Source organism: Oryctolagus cuniculus, chromosome 5 (genome assembly GCF_051225735.1).
Source record: "Oryctolagus cuniculus isolate XC-2025 breed Fujian yellow rabbit chromosome 5, ASM5122573v1, whole genome shotgun sequence".
Classification (NCBI taxonomy): domain Eukaryota; kingdom Metazoa; phylum Chordata; class Mammalia; order Lagomorpha; family Leporidae; genus Oryctolagus; species Oryctolagus cuniculus.
Genome location: NC_142871.1, coordinates 158,959,861 through 158,984,285, shown reverse-complemented (window position 1 = coordinate 158,984,285; position 24,425 = coordinate 158,959,861). Strand labels below are relative to the sequence as shown.

At 45.6% G+C, this 24,425-nt stretch overlaps 1 protein-coding gene, 1 non-coding gene and 1 pseudogene across 10 annotated transcripts in view; 2 read left to right on the top strand and 1 right to left on the bottom strand.

Moving 5' to 3' along the window:
- The window catches only part of ADTRP (androgen dependent TFPI regulating protein), a 70,364-nt gene extending 48,720 nt beyond the window's left edge, over positions 1–21,644 (bottom strand). For 4 of the 9 annotated variants that reach the window (XM_089333379.1, XM_089333384.1, XM_089333383.1 and 1 more), the window contains exons 1-3: positions 20,619–21,200; positions 5,144–5,278; positions 3,208–3,309 (exon numbers count right to left, since the gene is read on the bottom strand). In XM_089333379.1, the coding sequence (XP_089189505.1) occupies positions 3,208–3,309; positions 5,144–5,278; positions 20,619–20,762 (381 nt within the window). In that variant the 5' untranslated portion in view covers positions 20,763–21,200. Of the gene's footprint in view, positions 1–3,207; positions 3,310–5,143; positions 5,279–8,510; positions 8,744–20,618; positions 21,201–21,480 lie in introns of those variants that run through there. The other 5 variants (XM_017344905.4, XM_002714177.6, XM_070074408.2 and 2 more) reach the window with 4 other exon arrangements.
- LOC108177308 (large ribosomal subunit protein eL31 pseudogene) lies at positions 11,352–12,306 on the top strand (annotated as a pseudogene).
- A 2,364-nt stretch (positions 21,645–24,008) lies between the features above and the next one.
- Positions 24,009–24,112, top strand: LOC127493312 (U6 spliceosomal RNA). Its single transcript, XR_007923371.2, has one exon. It is a non-coding gene; the product is annotated as a U6 spliceosomal RNA (small nuclear RNA).
- The last annotated feature ends 313 nt before the right edge of the window (positions 24,113–24,425 follow it).

Genomic DNA, 24,425 nt, shown 5'->3' with positions numbered 1-24,425 from the left:
CTGTAGAGCACCTGCCTTGCTAATGAATTCATAGCTGTGGTATACATTATCCCGTTCCCTGCTTCCAAAGCCATCCAAAAATCCATATGGAGTTTATTTAGCAAGGTCACAAATACTGGGCATCACCATCATTAACTATTTGGAAGAAATCCAATTGCACATCGATGTAGAGAACAGAACCACAGACAGAGAGGGATCTTGCAGTGATTACAAGAACAGTATTAGATGAGTTCACAGAATCTTGAGAAGATACGTGGCCTACGTGCTTGGCCCCAAATAAAAGACTTTCTATGACTCTGCCTTTTTATGATTTTAATAACATCTAGCTCAATGTTTCAAATCACTTCACTTTCTTTGAGTTTTGGCTTGTTAGCATACAGATGGGTATTACAGATTTTTTCAAAGTGAGCATTCTCACTTTGCTATGCTAATCAAGCACAGGGACACCCTTCTGAGCGCCTGGGGAATTAGGAGCCCTTTTTGAGCCACAAGTTCTGGATTTACTGCAGCAGAAGAAACAGCCTCAGATTGCAGTCCTGGCTGGGCTGTGCGCAAGGTGAGTAGTTCCAGACAAGTCACTTTTTTTCTTTAACTGTACCTTTAAAAATCAGGGTTATAGTAGTTCCCTAAGAAGGCTGCGGGACAGGTGTTTGGGTTGCCAGTTAAGATGCCCATGTATCTGAGTGCCTGAGTTCAATGCCCGGCTCTGCTCTTGACTATGATTTCCTGCTAATGTGGACCCTGGCAGGCAGAACTGATGGCTCCAATGGTTGGCTCCCTGCTACCCATGTGGGAGACCTAGATTCGAGTTCCCAGGTCCCAGCTCCTGGCTTTGGCTTTGCATCTGGGGAGTCATCCAGCAGATAGGAGCTCTGTCTCTCAAATAAATAAATAAAATTGAAAATAAGAGAAAATAAAATAAAGATGGTTGTATAAATTAAATAAGCTCAGACCTGAGGAATGTGCTTTGTACAATGTAAAGTGCCATGAATAAAAAGCTGGAATATTCCTTAGGTGGGTTTCTCAGATCAGTAGTAATGGAAAATTGGAAAGATGAGGAATTTGTTCGACAAGAAGGTGGTAGGAGGGGATGGGGCTTATTTAATATATAGTTTGGGTCCTGAATGCTAAATTAGGTCAGTCAATACTCAGTATATCACCAAACACAATATTTAAACTGAAATTATATTTTCTGGGAGGTGGAACACAGAGTGGGGACAGTGTTAGTGGCCTGAGTTATTTTCCATGTTGATAAGCATGTGAGTTTTTTTTTTAATACTATATAAAGGTTTATTTTTGTTTCTTTGAAAGTCAGAGCTAGAGAGAGAGAGAGAGAGAGAGAGAGAGCTTTTCCATCAGCTATTCATTCCCCAGATGGCTGCAACAGCCAGGGCTGGGCTCAGCTGAAGCCAGGAGCTTCATCTATGTCCCCCACATGGCTGCAGGGGCTCAAGCACTTGGGCCATCTTCCACTGCTTTTCCCAGGCCATTAGCAGGGAGCTGGATGGGAAGTCTAACAATGGGATGTGAACCAGAACCCAGATGGGATGCCTGATTGCAGGTGACAGCTTTACCGGCTATGCCACAACACCAGCCCCAGCACATGGATTTTAAGACACTAAAGGGATTACGGTGTAGAAACCTGTCTGTGATGAACTTGAGAAGCCTTAATATGCTTATGATTTTCTCGATTTTCAATTTATTTATTTATTTCTTTGAGAAGCAGAAAGAGACAGACTGAGATAGAAAGCTTACATCTGCTGGTTCATCCCCTAAAATACCCACAACGTCTGGGACCGGCCTGGGACTGAAGCTGGGAGCTGGAAATTCAATTCAGGTCTCCCCCATGGATTTCAGAAACCCAACTACTTGAGCCAATCCTGCTGCCTCCCAGGGTGAGCATTAGCAGGAAGCCAGAGCTGCAAGTTCAATCTAGATATGCAATGTGGAGAGCAAACGTATTAACCGGTGCTTACCCAGTAGGCTAAACACCTGTCCCTCCCCTGGTTTTTAACATCATTTGTTTCACAGAATCTGAGATCTTCTTATAAACTCCTAATGTGGAAATACATTTGTAAGTAGTTAGAAGCGGAGCTGGGGCTTTGGACTATTGCTTTGTGCACAGAGATCTGGACAAACTTGCTCCAGCCCTGCTTGTCTGGGTCACCGTTGCTTATTTTCAGGCTCCAGTAACCGAAATACCTCAGAACATATAGCCAGACTGGCTGTATTTACTATTTACACCTCTATACACATGCATGAATGAAAAGTCAAATGGAAATGTATAAAGGCTCTTCAAAATCTCATGGAAAATGCAGAGAAGGTAAAAAAACTTTCATGGAGTTTAAGAAAATTTGGCACCAAAATAAACTTACTTTAATTCACTTTTTCCATGAACTTCTTGGAGCAACCTTCATATTCTTAGAAATATCTAAAAATGGACTAATTATGTTATTTGTGATGTCTGGTACTGGTAGAATATGAGATGTTCTCTGAATGTTGGGATTAGATTTTTTTTTTTTAACAGTTGCTTCATTCCGTTTCTGGATTGGAATTTTCTTACATGTGGTTAGCAAAAGTCACTACTTTTCCAAGACTATATCTTCCAAAAAAAAATTACCACCTTTTTTTTTTTTTTTTTTGTATACAGATAGAGTTATAGACAGTGAGAGAGAGAGACAGAGAGAAAGGTCTTCCTTCTGCTGGTTCATCCCCCAAATGGCTGCTGCAGCCGGAGCTGCACCCATTCGAAGTCAGGAGCCAGGTGCTTCCTCCTGGTCTCCCACGTGGGTGCAGGGACCCAAGCACTTGGGCCATCCTCCCGGGCCACAGCAGAGAGCTGGACTGGAGGAGGAGCAACCAGGACTAGAATGGGCGCCCATATGGGATGCCAGCGCCACAGGTGGAGGATTAACCAAGTGAGCCACGGCGCCGGCCCACCACCCTCCTTGTTGCATGGCATCTCAATGATGCCTGAGCATTATGGCAGGCTCCTGCCTGGACACCTCCTTTATTCTCAGTGGACACTGCATTACAGTACTGTTTTTTGTTCATTTTGTTCCCTTAGCACACTATTGAAATAAACAGTGATGGAATGAAGAAGGAGGAGTGGACTGGATGCTAGGGGTTGAGAAGTTCAGAAATATAAATACATCCCTCTTGAGTTTTCAGTTCAGAGACCATCGACTTAGATTTCCTCTCACTCACCATTGCGTGATTCAGCCACACCGGGAAGATGGCATCTGCCGATCTGGGGTAAACAAGTTCTCGGTTATAGAGAAAGATGGTCCAGAATGACAGAAATATAAACTGGAAAATAAAACACAAACACAACCTCATTAGGGTTCCTTCTCATTCAAGCTTTCTAAGACAACCAGGGACACTGCAAAATAAAATTACAGCCCCATTTTCAAGATAGGTCCCTGAATGTTATGAGAGCAAAAATGAAAAGGGAAAAATGTTCCTTGTAGAATTGTTCTATCTATCCTCTCTGGGAATTCCTCCATCTATGAGTGAGTAGGCATCAATTATTTGTTACCATGGCAGGCAAAGATATAGATAAGCAGAAATCAAGTTTGCAAGTTATTAGCTTTACCCAGTGACTTCTTTCTCCTCTAAGCTTTCATAAGGAGTCCTGGACTGGGCACATGGAGTAGCTTGAGTCATACAAGTTCCTTGCCCATCCTCTAAGTAGGCATGGCAAGGACAAGCATTAAGGCTGGGAGAGCAGATGAGGAGTGACAAGCTCCCAGGGTCATTCATGAGCTAAACTGGGACTTGGATCTCTCCTTTGCTCAGAAATTTGAATTGATCTCATCCCCCGCACTCCTTGGCTGTCTAGTCAATGTATCTGTGTTACAAAGTCAGTGCAAGATAGGGATGGGTGGTTATTAATCTTCTGATCTTCCTCTTTTCTGAAGTTTCCTATGTTCAATTCCTAAGCCTTAAGAAACTAACAGACTTCATTGTATATTTTAAAAACTTGGCCTCAAGAAGATTTTGTGGGGGTGGAGGTGGAGGTGGAGGTATTCTGCAAGAGAATCCCTGGAACGCTAGTGCATGCTCTGCTGTCTCAAAATTCATTAGTGTTTGGAGAGCTCCATTTTGCATTTGGTTTTTAAGTCTTGGTACTACAGGAAGCAGGACCAGGACAGGTGGAAGAAGGTAGTCATTCCTAATTATAGCCAGCACTCCTTGCTTGATCTCAGTTTGCCTCCAGTCTACCTTATGAATGAGAATCTGAATAATGTCATAGAAATGTGGACAGCATCAGCAAACAAGCTGGCATATGTTTGCTTCCTTCTAATGTCCATTCATTCCATGAAATGATGAGGCACCTACTGTATACACAACACTGGCCTTTCCTTCCTTGAGGGCCTTTTCCAGGTGTCAACTTGGAAGGTCTCACTTCTTTTTAAAATAATGTTGGTATTTGATGGCTTTCCACTTGCAGAAGTAACATGTGCTTGTTGTAGCAAATAAAACAAGATGGATCTAAGGGAAAATTAACCATCTGTCTCCCCAGGGCTCTGTATTGCTGACATGATAATGGAACCAAGGTTGTCCCAGTTGTCAAGTTGTCCCTTGGTATCCATGGGGATGGATTCTAGGACCCTCTATGGATACGAAAATACACACGTCTCTATTATAAATGGCATTTAACATACTCACATCTTCCCATATACTTAACCCTTCTCTGTATTGTGTATATTACCTAATAAAGTATATAATGTCTAATTGTACAAGTACTTTAACTCATATCTAGGCTGCCTATAATACCTAATCAAGACTTGCTTTATTGTCATTTTAATTTTTTCTTGACTATTTTTGACCTATGGTTGGTTGAACCTGCAAATATGGTGGGTATTTTGATTCAGAAAGATCCTTCAAACTTCCCATTAGGCAGCACTAGAAACCTTCAATCAAGAGACAAATGTTCGTGGTAAAGCTGACCAGTAATGTGCCTTGTGCTCTATTTCCTGAAGACACTGGACAATGTGATGCAGTTGTTAGACAAGGTATTTACGCACATGCAGTTGCTCTGATTTACAATAATGGGCTCCCAAATAGCCTTGCTGCCCGGGAGAAGTGTTCATCCATATGTCCATGTCTGTTATATTGGGTACATGTTTCGCTAACTCACCGTCGATATAGGAAAAGCCAGAGTGGTGAAAAGCAGGTCTCTGAAGGCAGTTACAAACTTAATGTTTTTTCTTCCTGTGATTCTTTTCAGCACATCATCCAGGCAGGCGACCCCGAAGAAAATGGCCTGCAAGAGCTAAATTCATTACAACAAATGAGGGCATTTTCATTTGCTTTAATTAATACATTCTTCACTGATGTAAACCTCCATTCCTCAGGGAGCAATGTTGATTTGAGAGGGAGGGGGCTGTGGGGTTGTTTTGGTTAACAGCCAATTCAAGGACTGGGCTTCCAGCTCATTGGGCCTTGACCTTGCTGGCTAAAACTGATTGAGGAAATTTGTTTAGGGGATAATAATGTGTACAGTATTTAGTGTAATGGGCTTGAGCTGAAATGGAAGCAAAATAGAGTCAGCTTAAAAGGAGACTGTAATGAGATAGATACCTGGGCTGCACAGAGGTGGGAAGAAGCAAAAAATAAAAATAAAAAATAAAAATAGCACAATGGAAAGAACCAGACACGGTGGTGGACACCAGACAGACTCCTAGGAAGAAAAATTAAGAAAAAAATACCCAGCGCTGAAATCTCAAGTTGGATCCACGGTGGAGCTCTGTGCTCTCCTGGTGAAATGCGCAGGACAGTGTCCTACTTCTGTGGGAGAGCAGCCAGTGACCCTCTTTGCTTAGAGAGGGTGCCCCAGGGCCATACAGAGAAAATCTGGCTGAGGAAGTGAATGAAACACTTAGGGATAGAGTAAGCCATGGACACTGGTGAGCTATTGGGTATCGGGAAAGCCCTGAGGCCAGCCCAAAGAGAAACAGTATCTTTTAAAGAAAGTGCAGGTTAAATGGGGACCAGAGTGTTTCAGATCTTGGGTTTTGTGGATTTGAAATGTCTGCACATACACAACGAGAACTCTTGAAGATGGGGCCCAAATCTAAGCCCCAAATTCACTTATGTTTCCTATACACCTTATACACGTGGCCTGAAGGTAATTTGACAAAATGTTTTTATGGCACCTGTGTTCTGACCACAATCTGACAAAGGTGTGGAATTTTCTGCTGTGGCACGGTGTTTAAAAAAAAGTTTCCAATACTGGAGCTTTTCTGATTTTGGATTTTTGAATTGGGGATGCTCAACTCCTAAGACATCAAAGGCAAACTTTGCCCATTCTTTCTGTCTTGCACAATTCCAAGGCTTCTGGTTGAAGGCCTGGAGGGTCCCAATCATACAGGGGTTGGTTTGGTTTTGAGTTAGGCTTGTAGAGGATCCTGATTAACCACTGAATACTCCAAGTGGATTCCAGAGGGCAACTGAGACTCTGCTTCTAGGGCAGGAATCAGGCAAGCTCTGGACCAGGGATTGCTGCTGGGGACAATCTCTGAGGTATGGACTCCAGGAGAGATCTAGCAGAGTTGGGCTCCTGCCACTCCCTGGGCTTGGGGGAAGGAGTAGAGAGTGTGCAGATTCAGCCAGTGCCACTCCCACCTGGGTACTAGGGCCAGAAGCATTGCATCATGGGAGCTGGACCCTGGCCCCACCCTAGACTATGGAAACAAGAGTTTAGCAAGAGGGTCCAGGAAGGTGGTTTTTTTTTTTTTTTTTTTAAATAAGTTCTCCAAGCAATCCTTATACAGGACAAAGAACCACTGGATTAGACATATATTTGTCAAAAATCTTGACTACTCAGTGCTCTAATAACTATTTATTCATTGCTTGTTTTGTGCCAGGAAGCTTTTCAGTCTCATAACAACTTCATGAGGTCAGATTATGATGAATCCCCCACCCCCACCCCAGCACCATTGTCCAGATGAGGAGATAGAGGCACGGGGATTCTTGCCTAAAGTTTCATTAACTGCTAAATGCCAATTTGAAAGGCAGAGTTTGGTCCTTGAGCCAGAATTTAAAGAGAATACATACACGTCTCTCTCTATCAACTACCTGGTTCCTCAGAACAGTTCAGATAAAGCACTGTAGGAGATCTGAAGAGAGATCATTAGGGGCAGGCATTGGGCCTACCAGCTGAGACACAGGGGTCCCACTGTGGGACTGATGCCCAACCCCGGCTCCTGATTCCAGCTTCCTGCTAATGCAGACTCTAGGAGGCAGCAGGTGATGGCTGAGTACCTGGATCCTTACAATCACCATAATGGAGACCTGGACTGGGTTCCCGGTCCCTGGCTTCAAGCTCAGCCCAGCCCCTGCTTTTTGGGCACTTGAGTGACTCAGAGGATGGAAGATCTCTCTGCTCTCTCACTCCCCCACCCTGCACTGTTTCTCTGCCTCTTAAATAAATACATAAATTTTAATAAATAATATACAGTTACCTCCAGGTGGGAGAATTGAGAACAGTTTAAAAAAATACGGATGTCTGATTCCCACTCCCAGAGATTCTAATTTAATGGGTCTGGGAGTGTGGCTTAGGCTTTTGCATTTTTTAATTCCTCCCAGGTGATTCTAACTCTCGGCAGCTGAAGTTGAGAACCACCTGCATAAATGAACTTGCCTTTGGGAAGTTCAGACCTGGCAGTCTCAAGACAAGAGGAGCTGGGGAGATGGAGGTGGCTGAAGCCTGGTGGTGGGGTCAGGCTGCTGGGCAGAGATGGGGGCGGGGGGACGAGAGCAGTAGCGGGAAGCAGGTGCTGGGGACATGCTCTCAAGCAAGGGACAGGAGGAGAAAGGGCAGAGACGGTGGCCCGGAACGATCAGGTGGCAGAAAACCAGGGCCGGACAAGAAATCCTGGTGCTTAAAGGAGGCGGTGTCACACACACAGGAAGAGAGGATTTCAGGGAGGGGCCAGGCAACAGTGTTAAATGCCAACAGGGGTCGCTCTTCTCCACCCCCCACCAGCAGTCTCATTACTGTTGGTGCTTTTGACATCCAGTCCCTGGGGCCTGCAGATTTGGACGCACAGTCATTTGCATGAGGGTGTCAGGAAGACTTCCTCCCATTTCTGCTCCCGCCCCAACAGCTCTCACCCCACCCCAGATTTCAACCCAACAGCTCAGCCCACAGAGGCCCCTGCTTTCCTTAGGCTAAGCAGGCTTTGAGCCTGGGCTCCGGGCAAAAGGCCTGCCCTGTTCCACTAGGGCAGCGGTTAATCACGCCCTGAGCACGTGCCAGGGCTTCCCTCCTCGGGGAGAGGCAGTCTCTGCCCACGTGTGACGTCCGTGTGACTTGGCCTTAGCTTCCTGGAGTCAGGATGAGTCAGGCGCGTCCTGACTTTCTCTGTCTCTCCCAGTGGCAGGAGATGGAAATCAGATGGAGGCAAGGAGCCCATGACTCAGACCCTCCAGGGCTCTCCTCCATCAGCAGGAATGGGCTCCCCACTGCGAATTTGCCGATCACCTCGCCCCGCCTCGCCCACCTGCGGCTCCCACGCTGCTTCCTGGGCCATCTCAGATGCTGACGAGGGGCGCGAGGCAGCCTGGTCGCTGCTGCGGTGACTCAACACTGACATACCGATATCTGTATCATTGAGGACCACGTGGGGCAGCCCCACACAGACGCTCAGAGGGAGGGGCTAGGGAGTTGCCAGGAGAAAGACACAGGCAAGGGCTGGGCATAGAGGAGCCCTTGGGGCTGGATTGCAGGGGGAGGAGCCCTGGGCTCCATGGGGAGGCTGTGAAAGGCAGGGTAGGGTCAGCCCATTCAAGCGGGGAGCGGTCTGCCCATTCTCCAAGGTCAGCACACGTGGGGTTGTTCAAAGACACACAGGAAGGACACACAGGAGGAAACATAGGAGCTGTTTAGTGTCCCCCCCACCCCCCCCCCCCGCCCAAACAAATTTATACTTTGAGGTCCTGAACTCAGTGCCTCACAACGTGACTGTATTTGAAGGTAAGTTTGTTTTTTTTTTTTTTTTTAAGATTTATTTATTTAGTTTGAAAGTCAGAGAGAGAAAGAGAGAGAGATTTTCCATTTGCTGGTTCACTCTCTCCAAATAGCCACAATGGCCAGGGCTGAGCCAGGCCACAGCCAAGAGCCAAGGAGCCGCCTTCTGCGTCTCCCACGTGGGTGCAGGGGCCCAAGCACTTAGGCCATGCTCCACTGCTTTCCCAGGTGCATTAGCAGGGAGAGAGACTGGAAATGGAGCAGCTGGGACTTGAACTGGTATCCATATATGATGCCAGTATCGCAGGCAGCAGTTTATCCACTGTGTCACAACACTGATCCCTGCGATAGGCTCTTTAAAGAGGGAATTATATTAAATGAGACCATTAGATGGGCTCAAATCTAACAGGACTGATGTCCTTGTAGGAAGGGATGAGGACGCACACACAGAACAAACACTGACAACACAGGGAGAAGGCAGGTGTCTGTAAGTCAGAGAGAGAGGTCTCGGATGAAACCAACCCTGCCACGTTTTAACCACAGACCTCCAGCACCTGGAACTGTGAGAGAACCAAGCTCGGTTGTTTAAGCCAGCTGGTCTGTGGTGCTTTGTCGCTGCAGCCCAGTGAGCCACACAGTAACCTTAGACGGTGACAGCAACAACTGGTCGTCCCCGGAGAATCTTGCAGCAGAACCCCTGTCACTAGCCATGCTCACCTTTCTGGCTGCCCCAGGAAGCAGATTTCAGGCTACCTTCTTGTTCAAAGCTTACTTCTCAGCTGCTGCTCTCTGGTTTGTCTTTTCTACTGGTTCTTCCCCAATTCTGTGGCAGTTGAGTGTTCTGAGTCTTTTCCTGAACACAGTTCTAAATCCGTTAGCTGTCTTTCCTTTCCGTTGCTAGCTAACAAATTACCACCTGCGTGCACCAGAGCTGAATTTACATGTTTATAACTAATGCAATTTAAGGAACCATACGGTTTTTACAGCTATGTGTCTTTACAGAGCCACCAAAAAAAAAAAAAAACCTTGAAATTACGGCTCCTTACCCTTTCTAAGCCATCAAGTTTATTCCCCTGCCTTTTGTCACAGCCCTCTTAAACTACCCCAGGAAATGAGAATTTCTCCCATTTAAAAAGTAATTCCAAAGAGGGAGATTCCACACATTTCTGGATCAAGACGTTACGGCTCTCGCTGGATGAGTCAACTCACCCAACGCCCAGCTGAGGTCTCTGAGCCTGATTCAGGCAGGATGGGACTTTCTTATTCCTCTCCCTCCACATAGTGCAATTTCTGCATGGAGAACACTATTCCTGAATGAAAGGGCAGATGAGGATGAGCTGTGATGAGCCTTTTATGTCACACGGCACTGTTTGGACAGGCTGAAGGCAGACACATGTAATAGGGGAGGGTTCATGGAAAAGTGTGTGGGAATGTGTATTGCAAAAAAGCTTCACGTGGATTAGAAAAATGTTTGCAGGAGGGGCCAGTGCTGTGGCATAGTTGGTTCAGCTTCTGCCTATGGCGGCAGCATCCCATATTGCTCCTCTTCTGATCTAGCTCTCTAATAATGGCCTGGGAAAGCAGTGGAGGGCGGCCCATTTCCTTGGGCCTCTGCACCCAACTGAGAGACCCAGAAGAAGCTCCTGGCTCCTGGCTTCAGAATGACTCAGCTCTGGCTATTGCGGCCATTTGGGGAGTGAACCAGCACATGGAAGACCTCTCTCTCTGTCTCTCCCTCTACCTTTCTGCCTTTCGGTAACTCTGTCTCTCAAATAAATAAATCTTAATATTTGTTTGAAAGTAAATATTTTAGTTCCACTTTTTTGTGCACTTTGTGTAGTATCCTCACACTATTTTAGTCATCATGCATGTGCATTTAGCTTAAGAGAGAGTAAAAGAGTGAATTAAAGATCAGAGGGAAAATAATGTGAATAAAATATGCAATAATGAGGAGGAAAAAAATGAGACCAAGAACATCAAGAGACAGGTTAGAAGGAAGAAATATTGGAGCGGCTGGCCAGGGGTGGGTGTTTGGACTGGAAGTTAACACATACGTTAAGACACCCATTTCCCATGGCTGGCATTGTGGTGCAGCAGACTAAGCCACACCTGGAAACACTGGCATCCCATATGAGAGGGCCAGTTTGAGCCCTAGCTGGTCTGCTTTCAATCCAGGTTCCTGATAAGGTGCCTGGGAAGGCAGCAGAAGATGGCCTGAGTAATTGGGACTCTGCCATAGAATGGAGTTTCCAGCTCATGGCTTCTACCTAGTCCAGAACTTGCTGTTGCCGGCATTTGGGGGAGTAAACCAGATGAGGTTGCAGATGAGGAGAAGGTAGCAGGTTTACGGTCTTTATGTTTACTATTTTACACAATGACCATCAGGTTTGAGGGACAGAATCTGACATTCCCAAAATGTGCTTGCAAGATGTGCATTGAGGAATGTCCTCAGAGCTTCCACGAGGAGGAGGAGGGAGGGGAGGAGGGAGATTGGGGGATGGGGGAGCTGAGAGCAGTTCAGCTGCACAGAATCCACTTATTCCAGGAGGAGTCCTGGAACTGAGCTGGCTCTGCAAATGTGTCTCAGAGCAGGGCCTTCGTACCCCATATCAACCAGACCTGGATGCAGCAAAACCAGCAAGAAGCCTAACCCTTGGCGAGGCAGCTCCCCTCTTCTGAGGGCCTCCTGGGGTGGGGACATCAGCCATGAGCCATCAGTAGCCAACATGTTCCTCCTAGTAGCTGGGAAATGAGTACACTGGGGCTGGGAAGGCTGAGCTGGTCTGGGTGCCTCCCTGCAGTAGCCACTACCCAGAAGGAGACTGATGCACAGGAAAGTGAGTAGATCACCCAGGATCACACAGCAGATGAACGCAGAGCTCAGCCTTCAAGCCCTGCTCTCACTACTGTGTGTACAAAAGCTACCAGACTTCCTTTCCAACTGGGCCCTACAAGACAGTGACTGCAAAGAAGGGTGGCGAGAAGAATAGCCATTCTGCCATCAACCAAATGGTGACCCGGGGGGTGCACCACCAACATTCACAAAGGCATCCAGGGAGCGGGCTTCAGGAAGCATGCCCCTCGGGCACTCAGAGAGACCTGGAAGTTTGCCATGAAGGAGATCGGAACTCCAGATGTGTGCATTGATACCAGGCTCAGCAAAGCCATCTAGGCCAAAGGAATAAGGAACACCATACCGCATCCACGTGAGATTGTCCAGAAAATGCAATGAGAGTGAAGATTCACCAAACAAGCTCTACTCTTTGGTTACCTATGTACCTGTCACTACTTTCAAAAATCTACAGTTAATGTGGATGAGAACTGATTGAAGTTGTAAAACTGCAGAAAAAAAAAAAAAAAACACCAGTAACAACAAAAAAATCACCAAAACCTATTATTAGTAAAATGATGCAGTCTTACCTATGGCGCGATCCACACCCCTGACACCATCCTAGGCTCTAGCCCCTGCCGCCATTGCTGGAAGCCAGGTGGCCCCCCAGCCCCACCCCCATCCTAATGGGATTTGCTGCTCCTACTTCCCTGCCTGATCGCCGGGAAAGGTTCAAGAGGACCTGTTCCCAAACAGGTGCTCTCGCTGATCTCTCTCTCTCTCAGGTGCTCCTCCTCTCTCTTACCCTCTTGCCCTCTTCCCTCAGTCTTTTGGGCTTCCCCCACCCGACAATAAACCTCTCCTCCAACTCCGGTGTTTGGTGCGTTTTGTGGCAGCCTTACACCTGTCATGGTGGCTCAATCAGAGCTGTTTCATTTTGGACACTGGTGATGCCTATCCCTGTGGTTTCATTAACCCTTTTCCTTTCAGATACCTGGGAGCTGTACTCTGTGGGCTTAAGCGTAAGGCAGAAGAAGTCAAGTGTATTTCTGACTTTGTTGAGCCTGAGAATTCCACAGACGAATATGAACACGTCAACCTGATGATGGACAGGATGGATGACTGCTTGTCCCCAAGTCCTGAAGTGGGTGCAGTGACACAAAAGGAGCCCCATCTCCTCAAACTGTCTTGGAGTTTGGCCCAGTGGAGGGGCTCCTGGGACCTCTCTTCCCCTGGGGAACTCTGTTGATAATGTCATGATGTCATCACAAAGCTTGAGGAGAATGATGTCATAACCACTCAAGGCATGAGAAGCCTTATGGAGAAGGGAGGGGAAGGCCATGTTTCTGTCAGTGAAGGGGTACAGGGGAAGTGAAGCGGGGACCCCCTGGAAATCCCTGTTAGGAGACATCATTTCTGACCATGGTTAGGAAGAAAGCTTGTTTTCTTTTTTTTTTCTAATTTAAAAAATTTTTTTGACAAGCAGAGTTAGACAGTGAGAGAGAGAGAGAGAGAGAGAAAGAAAGGTTTTCCTTTTTCCGTTGGTTCACCCCCCAAGTGGCCGCTACCGCCAGCGTGTTGCGGCCAGTGTGCCATGCCAATCCGAAGCCAGGAGCCAGGTGCTTCCTCCTGGTCTCCCATGCAGGTGCAGGGCCCAAGGACCTGGGCCATCCTCCACTACACTCCCGGGCCACAGCAGAGAGCTGGACTGGTAGAGGAGCAACTGGGACAGAATCTGGTGCCCCGACCAGGACTAGAACCCAGGGTGCCGGCACCGCAGGCGGAGGATTAACCTAGTGAGCCACAGCGCCAGTCCAAAAGCTTGTTTTCCTTTTTTTATTATTATTATTTAATAAATGTGAATTTACAAAGTGCAACTTTTGTATTGTTGTGGCTTTCCCCCCCAACCTCCCTCCCTCCCAGGGCCCTCCCCTCCCCCACTCCCTCTCCCATTGAGTTTCATTTTCAATTACCTTCATATACAGAAGATCAACTTAGTATATACTAAGTAAAGATTTCAACAGACTGCACTCACACAACTGCTCAAGGTATAGGGTATTGTTCGACTGGTAGTGTTGTTTTTAAGTTTCATAGTAAAACACATTAAGGACAGAGATCCTACGTGGGGAGCCTGTACCCAGCGACTCCCGTTGTTGATTTAACAATTGGCACTCTTATTTATGGCATCAGCAATCCCCTGAGGCTCTTGCCATGAGCTGTCTAGGCTATGGAAGCCCCTTGAGTTCACCAACTCTGAACTTGTTTAGTCAAGGCCGTATCACAGTGGAGGTTCCTTCCTCTCTCCAGAGAAAGGCGCCTCCCTCCTTGATGGCCTGTTCCTTCCGCTGGGGTCTTGTTCACCAGGATCTTTCATTTAGATTGCTTTTGCCACTGTGTTGTGGCTTCCCATTCCTGTGAGACTCTCATGGGCCTTTTAGCCAGATCCGAATGCCCCCAGCGTTGATTCTGAGGCCGGAGTGCTGTTTTGGGTGTTTGCTATTCTATGAGTCTGCTGTGTGTCCTGCTTCCCCCACAGGATCATTCTCTCCCTTTTAATTCTATCCTTCATTATTTTCTTACACTGGTCTTGTTAGTAAAATCTCTTCGACACTTACCCTATCTTTTTGATCGGTTGTGTACTTATACTTATCACTTTACCAAGTGCGCTGGCATTGGTACATGCCTCCTTGATGAGATTGGGTTGAAATCCCCTAGCACATTTCTAGTTCCACCTTTAAGATAAACCAATGGACAGCATCATATTGAATGGGGAAAAGTTGGAGGCATTTCCATTGAAAACTGGCACCAGACAGGGATGCCCACTCTCACCATTGCTATTCAATATAGTCCTAGAAGTGTTAGCCAGGGCCATCAGGCAAGAAAAAGAAATTAAAGGGATACAAATGGGAAAGGAGGAAGTTAAACTATCCCTATTTGCAGATGACATGATACTATATATAGGGGACCCAATAAATTCCTATAACAGACTATTGGAACTCACAGAAGAGTTTGGTAAAGCAGCAGGATACAAAGTCAACGCTCAGAAATCAATAGCCTTTGTATACACAGATAATGCCGTGGCCGAGGAAGAACTTCTAAGATCAATCCCATTCACAATAGCTACAAAAACAATAAAGTACCTTGGAATAAATTTAACCAAGGATGTCAAAGACCTCTATGATGAAAATTACAATACACTAAAGAAAGAAATAGAAGACCACACACACACACACACACACACACAAAAGGAAAAACCTGCCATGCTCATGGATTGAAAGAATCAATATCATCAAAATCTCCATTCTCCCAAAAGCAATTTACAAGTTTAATGCAATACCAATCAAAATACCAAAGTCATTCTTCAAAGACCTAGAAAAAAGGATGCTGAAATTCATATGGAGAAACAGGAGACCGAGAATAGCTAAAGCAATCCTTTACAATAAAAACAAGGCTGGAGGCATCACAATTCCAGACTTCAAGACATACTACAGGGCAGTTATAATCAAAACAACCTGGTACTGTTACAAAAACAGATGGATAGACGAATGGAACAGAATAGAAACACTGGAGATCAATCCAAACATCTATAACCAACTCATATTTGACAAAGGACCTAAAACCAACCCCTGGAACAAGGACAGTCTCTTCAACAAATGGTGTTGGGAAAACTGGATATCCACATGTTGAAGTATGAGGCAAGACCCCTACCTTACACCTTATACAAAAATCCACTCAACATGGATCAAAGAACTAGAGATATGCCACGACACCATGAAACTAATTGAGAGCATAGGGGAAACTCTCCAAGATATTGGAACAGGCGAAGAATTCCTGGAGAAGACCCCAGAGGCACAGGTAATAAAAGATAAAATAAACAAATGGGATTACCTCAAATTGAAAAGTTTCTTTACAGCAAAGGAAACAGGAAAGTGAAGAGGCAACCAACAGAATGGGAGACGTTATTCGCAAACTACACAACAGATAAAGGATTAACAACTAGAATCTACCCAATGATCAAGAAACACCACAGAATCAAAACAAACAACCCAATTAAAAAAAAATGGGCCAAGGGCCTTAACAGACATTTTTTAAAAGAGGAAATCCAAATGGCCAACAAACACATGAAAAAATGCTCAGGATCCCTAGCCATCAGGGAAATGCGGATCAAAACTACAATGAGGTTTCACCTCTCTCCGGTTAGATTGGCTTAAATACAGAAATCAACCAACAACAGATGCTGGCGAGTATGTGGGGAAAAAGGGACACTAATCCACTGTTGGTGGGAATGCAAACTGGTAAAGCCACTATGGAAGACAGTTTGGAGAGTCCTGAGAAACCTGAATGTAGCACTAGCACAGGACCCAGCCATCCCACTCCTTGGAATTTACCCAAATGGAATTAAAGGGGAGAGAAAAAGAGCCATTTGCACCTCAATATTTGTTGCAGCTCAATTCACAATAGCTAAGACCAAGCAACCTAAATGTCCATCATCGGATGACTGGATAAAGAAACTATGGGATATGTACTCTATGGAACACTATACAGCAGTAAAAAACAATGAAATCCGGGCATTTACAACAAAATGGAGGAAGCTGGAAAATATCATGCTGAGTGAAATAAGCCAGTCCAAAAGGGACAAATATCATATGTTCTCCCTGATCGATGGCAACTAAATGAGCATCTAAAATGATACCCATTGAAGTGAAATGGACACTATGAGAGACAATGACATGATCAGCCCTTGCCTAGACTGTTAAGGAACAACTTACTATTTTATTCCTTTTAGTATTTTGTTATTGTTGTTGTTGTTGCTCTGTTTGCTCTCCTTAATACCACTGGTTGAATTCTGTAATCAACACACAATCATTGTTATGTGTTTAAAAATTAACAGAAAAGTGATCTCTGTTAAACATAGGAGTGGGAATAAGAGAGGAAGGAGATATATAGGTCAGCACAGGCTCACTCAAAAGCTTGTTTTCAAAAAGAACAAACCCCAGCAAACTGAACAAACTCTGTATGGCAAACTGTGGTAGCTGAAGGCACCCCCTAGCTCCCCACTCCACATCTTGTACTCCCCAGGGTCAGGGACAGCCTCTGGGTAGAAATGGAGTGGCTGGAGCAGAGAGAACACAGGTGTTAGATGGCCTGAGTTAATAAGAACGACCTGAGGCTGTGCACAGCTTGGTCTCCACGTCAGCTTCAAGGGCTCCCCCTTCCCCATTCAGCAGGTCTCTGATTGCACCTGCAGACTCTACCCCTTGAGACTGCTCTGACTGCCGGAGCTTGTCCACCTGGGCAGCCACATCTGTAGCTGAGGGAGCATGCTGTGTGGGGAGAGAGATAGTCACAAGCCCTGAGGGTGGTGGGTGACCTGCCCGGATCCCTCACCCACCAACCCTGGTGCTCAGTGTAGGCTCTGATGTTCTACTACGACACCCTCCCTGCTGCACATCTCTATCCATCACGGGTGAGTTTGCTCACACCATGCTGACCCCATTCTGTGGCCGTTCCACCTGTTGGATCATATACCCTTGGTGGCCGCCACCCTGTGGCTGGATACTGCTCTTTTTTCTATTTGATAGATATGGAATGGAAGACACAAAGAACTACCTAGCCCAGGGTCACAGAGGTGGGAAGTGCTGGAACTGAGGTCCCATCCCAGAGAGCGGGTCCAGGGCTCCTAAACATAACCACCTCTCCCTCCCAATAGGGCATTGGCTTCCTCTTCCCAGGGGTCTGTTTAGTATTTCATTAGACAGAGGCTCTCACCTCCTGTCTCCATCCTTTCTCTCTTAGTCAGGAATTGCTCATTGATCAAGTTTTTTGGCACCCCAAGTCCAGGGAGCTGCCCAACACAGCTCCTTTCCGTGTTCCCTTGAATAGCTTCAGGAGGGAGGGGAGCAAAGGTTCCCGATGCATGAAGATGGGCTTTGCTCTTAAAAGGAGGATCTAAGGGCAGGTGTCATGGCACAGTACACTAAGCTGCTGCTGGAATCCCACATGAGTTCGAGTCCTGGCTGCTCCACTTCTGATCCAGCTCCCTGCTAATATTCATGGGAAAGCAGTGGAGGATGGACCAAGTATTTGGGCCCATTTTGCTCTGGGTTTTGGGCTTTCCCAGCCCCAGCCATTGCAGCCATTTGAGGAATGAACCAGTGGGTGGAAGACTTCTTTCTGTATGTGTCTCTCCCTCACTCTCTGTGACTCTGCCTTTCAAATGGATAAATAAATATTTTTTAAAAGGGGGGAGGCCTAAATCCGTTTGAGGAGAGGCTAACGAATTTCCTGGTGAGCAGTGTTTGATGCTAATTTTACCAAGCAGAGGTTCATAAATACCTGAGTGCTGCAGCTAGCTAGGAGGCCTCTGTGGCTGGATCAACACAGCTGTTCACTAATTAGTCATTAGTTAACACTAATTAATTAGTAGGAAACTTAGCCATTAGTCAGCCCATGAGACCTCAACAGTTAACAAATGTGAAGGCCCAACTTTTCACCTTAAATAGCATATTTGAAATCCATCCTTAAATCAATCCCCTGGAATACATTCAACCCACCTGGTCACATAGGGAACGACTGCTTGTTCCACTTTCAAGATGACTGCTCACTGAGAACAGAGAGAAAGTCATGACAGGTAAGTCCCTCTCTGCTCATTCCCAGGGCCAGGAGGAAGGCATTGCTCAGAAGTGAAGAAAAGACTAGGGACAAGTCAACACACCAAGTCCCCGAGGTCCTGCTCTGTGCGTTCCCTGCACTTGCTGTTGTGACAAATACAACGCAGAAGTGTAGAATCAGTTAGGGTTGACAGTTCTGGGGCCCTCTAGAGTTTGACAGGGTTGTTAAGAGTCACATGTTAGGAAACTACACTGTACATAAAGGAGACTGACAGCTGCTCTAACATCAGAGGAAGGGAAGGCAAATCTAGGCTGGAGTCGACTGGCGAAGATTTTTAGGGAGAATATGGATTTCAGGTGGTCTATGAAGGAAGCAAAGTAGTGAAGACAGAGGGTCTTTCAGAGAGCAGCAGGCCTCAGGAACAGCACTGATGACATGGGCCTTCCAGGGAGAGGGGTTCTGACGCTGGGATGAGCTCTTAAATAAAACCGTTGAGGTTGGTGTCCTAGGGTTGGCTATGCAAGGCAGGAAGGAGCCATTGTAGCTTCCTGAGTAGCAAACTACACCTTTAAAAGGGCAGGTTCAGAATACCGAAAAAAAAAAAAGACAAACAAAAACAAAACAAAGCAAAAAATGCAAACCAGTGCTTTGGGAAGGTTAATCTGAGTAGCAGAGGGAAGGATTAAACACTGGGAGGAAAGTAAAGAGAGGATGAGGTCGTCTAGCTGCAAATTAATGAGAGCTTGGGATGGGAGGGGCAGTAAGACAGGGGAAAGGACAACCCTGGCAAAGGAAAGCGCTAATATTAGGCTTGGAGGCAAAACTGGAATTCACGCCAGGAAATGATAGCAACGCTGATAATAGAGTCTTTTCTGTTGGAAAAGGAAGGCTCTGGGTCATGACCGATGAGTTGAATTAAGATGCCAGAGACGGGTGTACAGGGGGTGGTGATAAATCTTTTTGTAGATATCCACACTGAAATCTGGATTCGATTGGAACACCAATCCTGGCTACAGACATTTCTCTCTTTGGTTGCCCATGTTCAATAAAAAGCCAACAGAGATACAAATCTTTGTTGTTGTTTGGTTTGGTTTGTACAATGGTACTATTCTACAAAAGCGTTTTCTGCTTTGTTTTCTGTTGATGTTTTTGTAAAATTCTATCATCCAGATATGCAGTGACCTTGGTACTTAACAATGCACTAGTGCTGTGCTCAGTGCTTAGTTAGCACTCTCAGGCGAAAATCAAGAAGCCAGCAAATGGCAAGTGAGGAGGAAGAAACACCCCAAGCCCTCCTTACCTTGAATTCTCTCCCCTCTGCCTCCCAAGCACTCCAGAGTGGCAGCTTTTCTGGATATGTTTGTCTCTGCTCACCAAACAAGGACTATCATTGCCAAGGAGTAGAATGGCCAGTTTTTGAAGTCAGATGCTTATATGACACCCTACATTTTAATCAAGAGCCTCAAACATTAATTATCACTCCCAAATATGTCCCATTTTTAGCTTTTGAAAAATACTTTTTAAATATCCCCAAGATATCTTTTTAAAAATCTGTTCTTCTCCCATTCATTCACACTTCATTCACCACAATGGGGTCAGCAAGGTTAGGAGGACAAGAAGGAATTAAGGTATTAGTTTTTAAACTGTTGAAAAAGTGTACTTGCCATTTAGTTGGTCGATTTGTCTTTTAAAATGGAGACTGAGCATTAAAAAATTGAAGTGGGAGCTGAACGTGGCAAAATGTGTTTGCTTTTCTTAGACAAATCTGTTAGTCTGTGTGTGCTGTAAAATGGCATTATTCCTCCATTGGAAATTACACTTCCTACACAACATATGCCACTCTGCCTTCTCTTCACAGACTTCCCCAAGCAAAGTTCAAAATCCTCCTGCATTTGTAGTCAGTCCCATGGTGAAATCATTAGCTTCATCTCCCGTTTGGGCTCCTTTGAGAAAAGTCCCAAGATGAGACCATTTAACAATGAGTCAGCACAAAAATGTAGTTACAAATAAGTTCCAAACTGGATTTCTCAGAGCGACTTTTTAACTAAAGGAGAAAGCCAAAAACTTGTGAACAATTAATGAAGGAAGACAAATTATGGAGTGGAATTTGGTAGTTGATAGACTCAAAAGATGGTATGTGTAGATGCACTGATATGACACACAAACAGATCAGTTCCTGGTGGGGCTGTACGGACTTACCAGATTAAGGATCGTCAAGTACTTCCACTGTCCACCACTTTGAAAGACTTTGGATTTCTTTCCTTGCTGTATGATGTAATAATTGAGGAAAATATACCAGTTCATAACGAGGAAGTGGTACACGCACGTAAAGGTCTTCGTCATGGCTGGCTCCGTCCGGGCCACGGTGATGGCTCCCGTAGCTGCCTTCTGGGGTCTGAGTCACAGTTGAAGTCCTCTGGCAGGCTGGAGAGCTGTAAAACACACCCCTCTGGGGTTGAGAGTGCCAACGCAGGCTGGCTTTTGCTTCTCCTGTAGGCTCCTTTCCTGATATACTTGTGAGACAGGATTATTGCTGGTTTTCAGCTGCCTGCCTCTAGATAATGATAATCTGCAGATTTGCATATGCTGGAACATTTATGCTTTGTGGAGGCCAGGGAGAGAGAGCTACACTTTGTCCTGTTTGACTGGGGCCCAAGAGCTACACTCTGCGCTATTTCACTGGGGCCCCATGGCAGGCACATGGTTAAGTGACCTTATTCTGTAGCTATCAACAGACCACAGTGAAACAGTGCCGTGGTCTTGTTTTCTTGGCCTTTCATTTGGACAGAACCCGGAAGCAGCAATGCTATCTTTTGAGACAATCAGAAGCAGGCTGATAAAGCAGGAGGTGGAGATTTGTGGGTGTGTTTAGGGCATGAAGAGAGGTGTTGTAATCTTGCTTCTGAAATCTCCCAGGCCTAGTACAATCTCACACAACCTTTGATCCTCCAGAGTTATTCTCTTTCCTTTTTATTGGGTATCTCTGCCCTAGAGAAACGGGCATCTCTGTGCACTGGGGGGAAAGGAAAGGAAGAGATCTGTGGCCGCCACCGCAACATACCTGAGTTTAGACATTGCTGGGAGTGGGTAAGGCCCTGGGCACGGCCGTTCAGGGGAGGCGACATGATTGCAGGGCCGGCCTGGCCTCAACCAGGAGAGGGACTTGAGGGAGAGCTGGAAATGTGATGCCTTGTGACATCAGCTGCTGCAGGTTTCCCTGGGCAACTGACTGGGGGAGTTGAGCAAATCCCTCAGAGAAATGCTCCCAATGCCGTTACGTAAGGCTGAGGGTGGTGCTGCAGACGATTTAGCCAGAGCTTTCACGTCCTGGGACAAAGAACTGAAGACTGGACGTGGCGGCCCACAACAAAAACAGAAAGAAACTCACCTCCTAGGAGTCAACAACCTCCAAATGTCAGGAGCTGTAGCCAGGAGAGAAAACTTGAGCTGGCCATTGAAGACCTGCATCACCATTGTGTCTTGGTGTGCTGGGGCTGCTGTAACAAAACACCCTGGAATTATAGAACAATGGGCATATGCCTCTCTTAGTGCTGGAGGCAGGAAGATCAAGGTGTGGGTGCTGGTGAGGGCTCACTCCCTGGTTCACAGGTGGCAGCTTCTTGTGGTGTCTTCCATGGTGAAAGCTCCCTCCATCCCATCTTAAAAGGCAGTGAAACCTACATGCGATCTAACGCCCTCAGGGCCTGATCATCTCCCCCAACCCCCATTCTAATACCATCAGCTTGTGGGTTAGGATTGCAGTTTATGAATTTGGGGGGATGGGGGATCACAAAGATTGAGACTGATATGGGGGAACTAGGAAGAAAGATGAGCTCTGAACAGTTGAACTGGAATATTTTCTCAACATTACTGCATAGCCCTGCATTGCCACTCCATCTCTCTTTCCAGGGTGTACATTTTCCCATGAGGCACCCCTCTCATCCAGGGCCAGGAAGGAGACACCACAATGGCCACCTGGAAGCTAAGGCTTACATGGAAGCACCATGAAACTCCCAAAAAGCCTCATGTACACTAAACCTCACACAAACTCCGCCTTGTTTGTATATTGAATTAGAGCACACTGCACCCTACCTCAGAAAAGGGACTGATAATGTGGGAGTAACCCTTTCTTCTTCTTGGCTTCTGGACCATGCTTCTGGGTCTTGCTTTGGCCTCCTCCCACACTCTCTCCTCATAGGCAGTTCTGACCCACTCATGACAGCTATCTCTCTGTGTGAGACTGTCCACAGTATATTCATCACAGGAGGGTATATTCACTCTCTTTTAAGTAAATCCTGCTCTCATTAGGGCACTGTAGTTATGCTTCTGCTTTGAATTCTTAGCCCTGTGGGAGCAAGAACTTAGAATAAAAAATTGAGATACTTATTCTCATAAAAAGATCATAATAAACCATTCCACTGAAGAAAGTCATGTAGAACTCTGTACAAAACTCAACAGCCTTGGCTAAATTGCAAATAATAGAAGCATCTAACAGTTTTACACTGCTTACTATTTTTGCCAGGCAGTGTTCTATGGGCTTTATAAATATTAATTCAATTAATACTCTAAACCCCTCTATGTGATAAGTAGTTTTTAAAAAGTATTTATTTTTTATTTATTTACTTCAAAGGCAGAGTGACACAGAGCTAGGCAGAGAGAAGGAAAGAGATCCTTTATCTGTGGGTTCACTCCCCAAATGATTGTGATGTCCAGGGTTAGACTGGGCCAAAACCAGGAGTCTGGAACTCCACCCTGGTTTCCCATGTGGATGACAGGGGCTATATTCCATTGCTTTCCCAGGTGCATCGTTAGGGAGCTGAATTGGAAGTGGAGCAGCTGGACTTGAACTGGTGCTGTGATCTGGGATGCCAGTGTCACAGGGAGTGGCTTAGCCCACTGAACCACTATGTCAGCCCTGTTTAGTACTTTTGTCCTCTTCATTTTCACATGAGAAGATAGAAGCTGAGGTTGCAAAAAAGGATGCATTCAACAACCCATAGAAAGCAAAGCTGCCTTTTGTCATCCGAACTATTAAATTCAAAGAACAATATTTGCTCTGCAATGCACAAACTCCCTTTTCAATATTTCCTACCTCCTTTCTGGGTGTCTTTTATCCCCTTACCTTTCCAACAAAGAGGTCTCTCAAAAAAGGATCAGATATGGTTTGAAACGTGATGCACATATGAGTTATTGTGCTATGTCTGTTAGTCATCATTGTAGATACAGAGGCTACATCCCTTTGGACAAAAATATTGAGTTTAAGTCAGGTGCTGGGTAGGGAGGGGGACAAAGGTGGGAGAGGATGGGCAGAAAAGGACCGGAACCTCTGGACTGTGTGCAGCCAAACCTGGACAACGGCCTTTCACTGCCCATTTTTTTTCCCTGCATTTTTCACAATGTCCACAGAAGTCTCTTGTAAACATTGACATAATTGCTTAAATTTCTCAGTGAGAGATTTAAAGTTTGAAATTGCAATCCGATTGTTAGCTTCTTAATAAATAATGACATATGATCTGAGGGGTCATCAAAATGTTCACAGAAAACGTGTATTATGAAAAAACTAAGTATAGATTTCAAAATGTTAGGACAGTGCTTGCTTCGGCAGCACATATACTAAAATTGGAACGATACAGAGATTAGCATGGCCCCTGCGCAAGGATGACACGCAAATTCGTGAAGCGTTCCATATTTTTTTTGTCTATTCTACTTAATACTACTGGTTTAATTCTGTAATTAATACACAGTTATTCTTAAGTGTTGAAATTTAACTGAAATGTGATCCCTGTTAAATATAAGAGTGGGAATAAGAGCGGGAAGAGATGTACAATTTGGGACATGCTCAAGCTGACTTGCCCCAAATGGTAGAGTTAGAAACATACCAGGGAATTCCAATTCAATCCCATCAAGGTGGCATGTACCAATGCCATCTCACTAGTCCAAGTGATCAATTTCTGTTCACAATTGATCATAATGAAAGGACTAAGAGTCAAAGGGATCACATAAACA